Source organism: Lucilia sericata, unplaced genomic scaffold (assembly GCF_015586225.1).
Source record: "Lucilia sericata isolate MDLA Ls3-8-SP2 unplaced genomic scaffold, ASM1558622v1 Contig001020F_arrow, whole genome shotgun sequence".
Classification (NCBI taxonomy): Eukaryota; Metazoa; Arthropoda; class Insecta; order Diptera; family Calliphoridae; genus Lucilia; species Lucilia sericata.
Window position 1 is genome coordinate 76,973 of NW_023995002.1, and position 11,961 is coordinate 88,933.

General features: G+C 31.0%; 1 protein-coding gene across 1 annotated transcript in view; it reads left to right on the plus strand.

Moving 5' to 3' along the window:
• The window catches only part of LOC119609624 (bone morphogenetic protein receptor type-1B), an 82,930-nt gene extending 71,514 nt beyond the window's left edge, over positions 1–11,416 (plus strand). Inside the window, exons 2-3 of the mRNA XM_037964468.1 lie at positions 8,945–9,132; positions 9,201–11,416. Coding sequence (XP_037820396.1) covers positions 8,945–9,132; positions 9,201–10,505 — 1,493 coding nt within the window. The 3' untranslated portion in view covers positions 10,506–11,416. The remainder of the gene's footprint in view (positions 1–8,944; positions 9,133–9,200) is intronic.
• The last annotated feature ends 545 nt before the right edge of the window (positions 11,417–11,961 follow it).

The following is an 11,961-nucleotide window of genomic DNA, read 5'->3' on the forward strand; positions in this document are numbered from 1 at the left end:
TTTAGTTCTATTTCAGTTCTAGTTAAGTTCTAGTTCAGTTCTAGTTCAGTTTTAGTTCAGTTTTAGTTCAGTTCTAGTTCAGTTCTAGTTCAGTTCTAGTTTAGTTCTAGTTCAGTTCTAGTTCAGTTCTAGTTCAGTTCTAGTTCAGTTCTAGTTCAGTTCTAGTTCAGTTCTATTTCAGTTCTAGTTGAGTTCTAGTTGAGTTCTAGTTCAGTTCTAGTTCAGTTCTACTTCAGTTTTAGTTCAGTTCTAGTTCAGTTCTAGTTCAGTTCTAGTTCAGTTCTAGTTCAGTTCTAGTTCAGTTCTAGTTCAGTTCTTGTTCAGTTCTAGTTCAGTTCTAGTTCAGTTCTAGTTCAGTTCTAGTTCAGTTCTAGTTCAGTTCTAGTTCAGTTCTAGTTCAGCTCTAGTTCAGTTCTAGTTCAGTTCTAGTTCAGTTCTAGTTCAGTTCTAGTTCAGTTCTAGTTCAGTTCTAGTTCAGTTCTAGTTTAGTGCTAGTTTAGTTCTAGCTCAGTTCTAGTTCAGTTCTAGTTCAGTTCTAGTTCAGTTCTAGTTCTAGTTCAGTTCTAGTTCAGTTCTAGTTCAGTTCTAGTTCAGTTCAGTTCTAGTTCAGTTCTAGTTCAGTTCAGTTCAGTTCTAGTTCAGTTTTAGTTCTGTTCTAGTTCAGTTCTAGTTCAGTTCTAGTTCGGTTCTAGTTCAGGTCTAGATCAGTTCTAGTTCAGTTCTAGTTCAGTTCTAGTTCAGTTCAAGTTCAGTTCTAGTTCAGTTCTAGTTCAGTTCTAGTTCAGTTCTAGTTCTAGTTCAGTTCTAGTTCAGTTCTAGTTCAGTTCTAGTTCAGTTCTAGTTCAGTTCTAGTTCAGTTCTAGTTCTAGTTCAGTTCTAGTTCAGTTCTACTTCAGTTCCAGTTCAGTTCTACTTCAGTTCTAGTTCAGTTCTACTTCAGTTCTAGTTCAGTTCTACTTCAGTTCTACTTCAGTTCTAGTTCAGTTCTAGTTCAGTTCTAGTTCAGTTCTAGTTCAGTTCTAGTTCAGTTCTAGTTCAGTTCTACTTCAGTTCCAGTTCAGTTCTACTTCAGTTCTAGTTCAGTTCTACTTCAGTTCTAGTTCAGTTCTACTTCAGTTCTAGTTCAGTTCTAGTTCAGTTCTATTTCAGTTCTAGTGCAGTTCTAGTTCGTTTCTGGTTCGGTTTTTTGTCAGAGCGTCAAACGATCGGATAAACTTATAATCATAATTCCCTACAGAAGACTAATACAAGCTTACAATTCATTTAAATAATTAAAAATTGAGGTACTACATCACCCAGTGAATCAGTTTAAGTTGGAGCAACAAACAATGCAATAAGTATTTGACAGCATCCGGCAATTATATGCGCTGGTATTACGTGTAGCATTAAAACACTTTGTATTTTATGACGAAAAACTTTAAAAAGGGAAGGTAACCCCAAACATAAAATTAGATAATTATTCTCTGTACAAATCTGATTAGAAAACTTGTATTCTATGTTCAAAATTTGTAAGTGTGTTAAATAGTTATAGGTTCATAGGCATACCTTCCCGCTTTTCAACAAGCTGCATTTATTAGGTATTTTTTTGCAACAAAAAAAATTTACAATGAAATTGTGTTGGCATATTTTTCAATGAATGAATAAATATGTAAACATGAATGAATAAGATTTTTTTTTTTGTGAATATTTTGTACAAACAATTATTATTTTAGTTGTTTTTAATTACGAAATAAATTGTTTCTTTGGAAAATGCAAACAAAAAAATAACACAACAACCGTTTTATGTTGCACGCAATATAAATTAAATAAATATAATAAATAATTTTAAAAAACAAAATAAAAATTGTTAAGTTTTGTTTACAACTTTGTATTTTATAAAAATATTTGTGGTAATAAAAAGTGTGGGTGTGTTTTTTTGCTGAAAAAAATATTACAAGAAAAAAAAAAGAAACATTTAATTAATTTTTCATTTACAAGAAAATAATTAAATGTTGGTGATTTTTTTTGTAGCAACATGTTGATAACAACAAGTGTCTCCATAAACGTTTGCGTGTCGGTTTTTTTTAACAAATAAATGATTTATTTATTTATTTCTGTAATATTTATTATTTTTATTTTAATTGTTAATAACAACAACAGCAACAAAAATATTATTAATATAAACTGGCAATAAAACTAAAATTACGATTCCCACGCTTAGTATGTGAAATATTTTTAAAAGATCTTTTGTAATTATCTATAGAATTTGATCTTTAAACAACTTGCTTAAAAATGTTTAAAAAAAATAAACAGAAAACATAAACAAAAATCTCAAATTAAAATTTAATAAATTGTGAACAAATATTAAGAAAAGATAATCTAAATAAATCTAGGATAATTTGAAAAATCAAAGCTTGGAATGATGCCTACTGCCTGTAGGGTATTTTTTGCGAAACTAGAAATGAGCCAACCAAAATACTATATGTTCTAAAATGTTGCTAAAAGAAATTTTTAAAACAGATGTTTTTTTTTTTTTAAATTTTAATGTTTGTTGCTGAATTTTTCTTCTTGCACAATGCCAAAAGTATGCCAACAATTTTGTGAGCGCAGAAATTAATAATACATTGTAGTTGTTTGGTAAATGGCACGTAACAAGAAATAAATAAAAACATATTTTTAATAGAAAAAATTCTGCTAAAATTATAAAGGAATTTTTAAATAAATCTTAACGAAAAATCATAAAAAATTTGAAAAACCGCTAATTCGGTTCTAATTCAGTTCTAGTTATGTTCTAGTTCAGTTCTAGTTCAGTTCTAGTTCAGTTCTAGTTCAGTTCTAGTTCAGTTCTAGTTCAGTTCTAGTTCAGTTCTAGTTCAGTTCTAGTTCAGTTCTAGTTCAGTTCTAGTTCAGTTCTAGTTCAGTTCTAGTTCAGTTCTAGTTCAGTTCTAGTTCAGTTCTAGTTCAGTTCTAGTTCAGTTCTAGTTCAGTTCTAGTTCAGTTCTAGTTCAGTTCTAGTTCAGTTCTAGTTCAGTTCTAGTTCAGTTCTAGTTCAGTTCTAGTTCAGTTCTAGTTCAGTTCTAGTTCAGTTCTAGTTCAGTTCTAGTTCAGTTCTAGTTCAGTTCTAGTTCAGTTCTAGTTCAGTTCTAGTTCAGTTCTAGTTCAGTTCTAGTTCCGTTCTAGTTCAATTCTAGTTCAGTTCTAGTTCCGTTCTAGTTCAATTCTAGTTCAGTTCTAGTTCAGTTCTAGTTCAGTTCTAGTTCAGTTCTAGTTCAGTTCTAGTTCAGTTCTAGTTCAGTTCTAGTTCAGTTCTAGTTCAGTTCTAGTTCAGTTCTAGTTCAGTTCTAGTTCAGTTCTAGTTCAGTTCTAGTTCAGTTCTAGTTCAGTTCTAGTTCAGTTCTAGTTCAGTTCTAGTTCAGTTCTAGTTCAGTTCTAGTTCAGTTCTAGTTCAGTTCTAGTTCAGTTCTAGTTCAGTTCTAGTTCAGTTCTAGTTCATTTCTAGTTCATTTCTAGTTCAGTTCTAGTTCAGTTCTAGTTCAGTTCTAGTACAGTTCTAGTTCAGTTCTAGTTCAGTTCTAGTTCAGTTCTAGTTCAGTTCTAGTTCACTTTTAGTCCAGTTCTCTAGTACAGTTTTGTTTTTAAATACCTTAGCAAATACATTAATATATTTTTAACTCTTTCTAAGTATTTAAAATCACTTAAATGAGTCTGACATACTGTCTGTCTAAATAAATTTTTATTTAATCTTTTTAAATGAGGCCTGACAAATTTTCGTTTCATATATTAATTTTTTCACAAATTTTTTTTTAATGCAAACATAAAAACATCAAATAAATCAGACGAAATGGTTTTATTACTGAAATCAAAAAAATTCTATTTATAAAAAAATATACAATATTTCATAAACTAAAAAAGCAGACAAAACAAAAATATGCTTAATAAATTATAAAAATATGAAAACATGAAAATATTTTAAAATTTGTTTTCAACTTTTTATATAAGAAAAATGGTCAGCAGAAAAAATTATGTCGTACTTACACACAACTGCATTTTTTTTTTAAACGTCGGCATTATTCCCCCCAAAAAAAAGTATTAAATTTTAACATACACACAAACACACATTACTTTTATGATCATGTCTATATGGATGGACTATTTAAAAGTATGTGCAACTGCGGCAGGCGGCGCCAATTTGGAGCCTTTTTCTAAAAAGAAAGAACAAAAACCAAACGTTTCAAAATCAAATAATTTTTTTTTTCACCAAACTAACACTAGTTGCATATTTTATGTTTAAATATGTGTAGAGACCAATGTGCAACGTGCTTCTAAACGTGTGTCTCTTCTTTAAGAAGTTTTTTTTTTATTTCGATCGTTGTCTTCTTGTTTTGGTTCTATCAAAATTGAAGAAGCAGAAACTGCCCATATTGTTTACTTCGTTATATATTTTTATGTGTTCAGTGCGTGCTTTTTCTTTGAAATTCCATTTTAACGATTTGGGGCTCCCTCATTATTGTTGTTGTTTTTTGTCCCCTTTTATTTTTAGCCAAGGCAGACAGCATAACACCAACGAGGCAAAAACAATAAGAATTTAATATTGTAAATATGCTACATATAGTCAAAAAATTGGTACTTTTAGGGTAATTCTATAAAAAGTACCAAAACTGAGAACAATCGATTTTAAGAGGAAACTAATAGAAACAGTTTTACGTAGGAAAATTGTAAAAGATTTTATAAAAAGGTACTCTTTATCTTCAGACAGTTCACTATTGTACTTTTTTATAAAATAGTTTTGGTACTTTCTATTTATCATCTCTATCGGTGTATGTTTGTCAGCATATATTTGTAATTATGCTATAGTTTATTTTCTACTTAATTGTTGATGTTTGTGTTCTTATTTTAATTAATAAAATTCATAATTTTATGGTCAGTCAGACAAAAGAAATGTGAGGGATTTTTTTTTCATTTTAGCCGCTTTTCCTATAGAAAATTTATGAAATTTTCACTACAGAAAGTTGGGAAATATGGAAAGCTTATTGTTAAATTGGAAACAAACAGATATATAGATAGATAGATAGATAGATAGATAGATAGATAGATAGATAGATAGATAGATAGATAGATAGATAGATAGATAGATAGATAGATAGATAGATAGATAGATAGATAGATAGATAGATAGATAGATAGATAGATAGATAGATAGATAGATAGATAGATAGATAGATAGATAGATAGATAGATAGATAGATAGATAGATAGATAGATAGATAGATAGATAGATAGATAGATAGATAGATAGATAGATAGATAGATAGATAGATAGATAGATAGATAGATAGATAGATAGATAGATAGATAGATAGATAGATAGATAGATAGATAGATAGATAGATAGATAGATAGATAGATAGATAGATAGATAGATAGATAGATAGATAGATAGATAGATAGATAGATAGATAGATAGATAGATAGATAGATAGATAGATAGATAGATAGATAGATAGATAGATAGATAGATAGATAGATAGATAGATAGATAGATAGATAGATCGATAGATAGATAGATAGATAGATAGATCGATAGATAGATAGATAGATCGATAGATAGATAGATAGATAGATAGATAGATAGATAGATAGATAGATAGATAGATAGATAGATAGATAGATAGATAGATAGATAGATAGATAGATAGATAGATAGATAGATAGATAGATAGATAGATAGATAGATAGATAGATAGATAGATAGATAGATAGATAGATAGATAGATAGATAGATAGATAGATAGATAGATAGATATATATATAGATAGATAGATAGATAGATAGATAGATAGATAGATAGATAGATAGATAGATAGATAGATAGATAGATAGATAGATAGATAGATAGATAGATAGATAGATAGATAGATAGATAGATAGATAGATAGATAGATAGATAGATAGATAGATAGATAGATAGATAGATAGATAGATAGATAGATAGATAGATAGATAGATATATAGATAGGTAGATCGTCGTTCCCTCTCTGAAACTCAAAGCTAAAACCTAGTGTAGGGTATTTGAAATTCTATTTCATTTTTGACTTCAGCAAAACTTGCCATCACTCACATTATACCTAAAAACAAATAAAACAGTAGCAACTTTACACTTAAACATCTTCCACAATATCTTATTTCAACAATTCAGGTTCCCTGCTATAACAACAACTTTGAAAAGGAAGTTATATCAATGATAATTATTGTTAAACGATTTGTAAGAATTATACGTTTAACAGGTACCCTTCAATAATAGTTCCACTTAAAAACTAAGCAAAAGAATTAACAAACATTAAACAACAACCAATTACATTAACAATCCAGCGTATGCCATCAGATGAGGATGTGGGATGTTTGTGCAATTATCAAGTTTAAAATAATAAAATGAATTTTTATTACAACTTTCTATCAAAGATCATAACACAAACAACTAATATGCTTAGCTGGCGGCAGTGTTTATATATGAAATGAAGTTTTTAGAGGAAAAAATTTATAATTTCCTTCTTTAATTTTTAGCAATAATATTAAAAATTTACGTTATTAACGTAATAATTTCTTAAGTTAATGTTTAAAAATCATGCTTCTTTTAATATTTTATGTTTAAATAACGCTATTTCACTTACTAAATGAGTTTAATTCAAATCTCGGTGCTAATCATTAGGAAAAACTCATTTGGTTAACAAATTCGTAATTTGTGGTCATTAATTAGGCAAATTAAGTATGTTTAATTTGGCTTATAGTTAGTACTATCAAGAAAGAAAATTTATTTACAATAATGTACATTTTAATGGGCCATATATTGGAGATCTTAAGAGGTTTTTATTAGTATAGAAAAATTTAAGTTATTATGATTTGTGATAGAAGTTTTTGCAAGTTTATCGCTTTAAATTAGTTCTAGTCTTTACTCTAATTTTTAGTCCAGTCTCCAGTCTAATTTCTAGTCCAGTCTCCAGTCTAGTTTCTAGCCCAGTCTCTAGTATAGCCTCTAGTTTAAAATCTAGTGTTGCACGTAGTCTAGTCAATAGTATAGTCTATAGTCTAGTCTATAGTTTAGTCTATAGTCTAGTGTATAGTCTAGTGTATAGTCTAGTGTATAGTCTAGTCTATAGTCTAGTCTATAGTCTAGTCTAGTCTAGTCTATAGTCTAGTCTATAGTTAGTCTTAGTCTATAGTCTAGTCTATAGTCTAGTCTATAGTCTTTTCTATAGTCTAGTCTATAGTCTAGTCTATAGTCTAGTCTATAGTCTAGTCTATAGTCTAGTCTATAGTCTAGTCTATAGTCTAGTCTATAGTCTAGTCTATAGTCTAGTCTATAGTCTAGTCTATAGTCTAGTCTATAGTCTAGTCTATAGTCTAGTCTATAGTCTAGTCTATAGTCTAGTCTATAGTCTAGTCTATAGTCTAGTCTATAGTCTAGTCTATAGTCTAGTCTATAGTATAGTCTATAGTCTAGTCTATAGTCTAGTCTATAGTCTAGTCTATAGTCTAGTCTATAGTCTAGTCTATAGTCTAGTCTATAGTCTAGTCTATAGTCTAGTCTAGTCTATAGTCTAGTCTATAGTCTAGTCTATAGTCTAGTCTATAGTCTAGTCTATAGTCTAGTCTATAGTCTAGTCTATAGTCTAGTCTATAGTCTAGTCTATGGTCTAGTCTATAGTTCGTCTAGTCTAGTCTATAGTCTAGTCTATAGTCTAGTCTATAGTCTAGTCTATAGTCTAGTCTATAGTCTAGTCTATAGTCTAGTCTAGTCTATAGTCTAGTCTATAGTCTAGTCTATAGTCTAGTCTATAGTCTAGTCTATAGTCTAGTCTATAGTCTAGTCTATAGTCTAGTCTATAGTAGTCTATGTCTAGTCTATAGTCTAGTCTATAGTCTAGTCTATAGTCTAGTCTATAGTCTAGTCTATAGTCTAGTCTATAGTCTAGTCTATAGTCTAGTCTATAGTCTAGTCTATAGTCTAGTCTATAGTCTAGTCTATAGTCTAGTCTATAGTCTAGTCTATAGTCTAGTCTATAGTCTAGTCTATAGTCTAGTCTATAGTCTAGTCTATAGTCTAGTCTATAGTCTAGTCTATAGTCTAGTCTATAGTCTAGTCTATAGTCTAGTCTATAGTCTAGTCTATAGTCTAGTCTATAGTCTAGTCTATAGTCTAGTCTATAGTCTAGTCTATAGTCTAGTCTATAGTCTAGTCTATAGTCTAGTCTATAGTCTAGTCTATAGTCTAGTCTATAGTCTAGTCTATAGTCTAGTCTATAGTCTAGTCTATAGTCTAGTCTATAGTCTATTCTATAGTCTAGTCTATAGTCTAGTCTATAGTCTAGTCTATAGTCTAGTCTATAGTCTAGTCTATAGTCTAGTCTACAGTCTAGTCTATAGTCTAGTCTATAGTCTAGTCTATAGTCTAGTCTATATTCTAGTCTATATTCTAGTCTATATTCTAGGCTATAGTCTAGGCTATAGTCTAGGCTATAGTCTAATCTATAGTCTAGTCTAGTCTATAGTGTAGTCTATAGTCTAGTCTATATTCTAGCCTACAGTCTAGTCTATAGTCTAGCCTATAGTCTAGTCTATAGTCTAGTCTATAGTCTAGTCTATAGTCTAGTCCATAGTCTAGTCTATAGTCTAATCTATAGTCTAGTCTATAGTCTAGTCTATAGTCTAGGCTATAGTCTAGTCCATAGTCTAGTCTATAGTCTAGTCTAGTCTATAGTCTAGTCTAGTCTATAGTCTAGTCTATAGTCAAGTCTATAGTCTAGTCTATAGTCTAGTCTATGGTCTAGTCTATAGTCTAGTCTATAGTCTAATCTAGTATATTTCAATTTTCCATGCCTGGTTCAATCTCCAAAATTTTATAAATTTTTTCTAAAGATTTTTTAAAGAATTTGTAATAAATATTGATTTTCCCTCTATATAATTTTAGCCCGTACTTTGACCTGCTATTGTGATGGCAGTTGTCCCAATAATGTTAACAATGGCACCTGTGAGACCCGTCCCGGAGGTTCCTGCTTCAGTGCAGTTGAAGAGGTATACGATGAAACCACTGGCACCTATGAAGAAGAGCGAACATTTGGTTGTATGCCACCAGAAGAAAATGGTGGTTTTCTAATGGTAAGTATAAGAAAATAAGATATATTCTTGTAAGATAAATTTTAATTTAATTCTCTCTTTCTTTACAGTGCAAAGTTTCCACAGTACCCCACCTGCATGGCAAAAATATCGATTGCTGTGATACGGGTAACTATTGTAATCGAGATTTACATCCTGCCTTTACACCAAAACTTACCACACCTGCCCCCGAATTGCCAGTTAGTTCACAATCTGTCCACTATTTGGCCATGATTGCCTCCATGATCATTTGCCTGACTGCCTTTATTGTTATAGTGGTTATCGTGTGCATGACCTATAGGCGAAGGGAGAAACTGAGAAAACAGCCACGTTTGATTAGCAGCATGTGTAATAGCCAACTATCACCCTTGTCACAAATGGTTGAACAGAGTTCGGGTTCGGGTTCAGGTTTACCTTTACTGGTGCAGAGAACTATTGCCAAACAAATACAAATGGTTAAATTGGTGGGTAAGGGACGTTATGGTGAGGTCTGGTTGGCTAAATGGCGTGATGAAAAGGTGGCCGTTAAGACTTTCTTTACCACTGAAGAGGCTTCTTGGTTCCGGGAAACTGAAATCTATCAAACGGTGCTAATGAGACATGAAAATATTTTGGGTTTTATAGCGGCCGATATTAAGGGTAATGGTAGCTGGACTCAAATGTTATTAATCACTGACTACCATGAGAATGGCAGTTTACATGATTACCTGTCGACTTCGGTTATCAATCCCCAGAAATTGCAATTATTGGCTTATTCTTTGGCCTCTGGTTTGGCTCATTTGCATGATGAAATTTTCGGCACTCCCGGTAAACCTGCCATTGCCCATCGTGATATTAAGAGCAAGAACATATTGGTTAAACGTAATGGCCAGTGTGCTATAGCCGATTTTGGTTTGGCCGTCAAATATATATCCGAATTGGATGAAATACATATTGCTCAAAATACCCGTGTGGGCACTAGACGTTATATGGCTCCCGAAGTTTTAAATCAAACCCTAAATCCCCAACAATTTGAAGAATTCAAGAGGGCGGATATGTATTCAGTGGGCTTGGTGTTGTGGGAAATGGCCAGACGTTGTTATACCCCCATACCCGGCTCAAAGGCCACCACCTGTGAGGACTATGCCTTACCCTATCATGATGTTGTGCCTTCAGATCCCACTTTCGAAGACATGCACGCTGTGGTGTGTGTTAAGGGCTTTAGACCGCCCATACCCTCGCGTTGGCAAGAGGATGATGTTTTGGCTACAGTGGCCAAGATTATGCAAGAATGTTGGCATCCTAATCCTACAGTGCGTCTGACAGCACTGAGAGTTAAAAAGACTTTAGGTCGTTTAGAAGCGGATTATGTGGACTGTCCTATGAAAATTGTATAATTTTTAAGCATTAGACTTATATTTTAAGTTTAATTTAGTTAAACTTTGTAATTTAAGTTATTTTTTTCTTATGATAATAGTTTTTCTAAGTTTATAGTTTTGTATTTTTTTGTTTAGTTTATTTTGAGAAAAAAACAACGCTTTTGTTTAAAAATATTGTAGTACTAAAAGGAACTTGTTTATATTTTTAGAAAAAGTTTCTTGTAAAAAAAAGTTTTCTGTTTATTAATTTTTTTTTTTTTCTAATTGTTAGAAATTTAGTTTTTTTTTTACTAAATTAATACAATTATATTATTTAGCCTTAACTTTGTACTATATATATTTAGATTTAATTATATACATGACATTATTTTAATTTCATTTCAATAATTTGAGGGGGCTAAAGATTCAATAATCTAGTATTGATTTTGGATGTTAAACACGATTTCATTAGAAGACTATAATAAGAAATTTCGTATTTAAAAAGTGCCTTAGAAAAGTTTGTCAAAACTACACCCAAGACTATAGATTAAGCTGTTGTCAAGACTAGATTGTAGACTAAACTATATACTTAGACCAGACTACAGACTAGGCAATAGAATAGACTATAAACTAGACAATAGACGTTAGACCAGATTATAGACTAAACTCCAGTCCAGAATATCAACAAAACTGTAGCCCAGACTATCTACTAGACTGTAGACATGACTATACACTAAGCTATAACCAAGATTACGGACTTAGCTATAAACCAGACTATAGACTAAACTAGATTATGAACTAGAATATTGACTTATTTATAAACAGAACTATGGACTAAACTATAGTCCAGATTATAGACTATTGACTAGATTATAGATTGGACTATAGCTATCAACTAGACTACAGTCTAGGCTATAGACTAAACTATAATTCTAGACTAAAGTATCTTCCAGAATATAGACTAAACTATAGTCCAGACTATAGAATACAATGTAGTTCAAACTATAAACTAGACTATTGTCAAGACTATAGACTAATTAAATAGACTAAACTATTTAATGTAAATAGACTAAACTATAGATAAAACTAAGGAGTAAACTATAGTTCAGATTATAGACTAGACTATAGTCAAGATTATGAATCAAACTATAGACTAAACTTTAGTTTAGACTTTAGACCAAGCTATGGTCCAGACTATAGACTAAACTGTAGCTAAGGCTAAATACTAAACTATAATCCAGACTATAGACTACACTATAATTCAGACTATAGACCGAACTACAGTCCAGACTACAGATTAACAATTGTCCAGACTACAGACGTGTCTATAGCCCGGACTATAGACTAGAATATAGACTAAACTATTGTCCAGATTATGAACTAGAATATTGACTAATGTTAAGACAAGACTAAGGACTAAACAATAGTATAGATTATAGACTAGACTATTGACTGAATTATAGACGAGACTATTGACTAGATTATAGATTGGGTT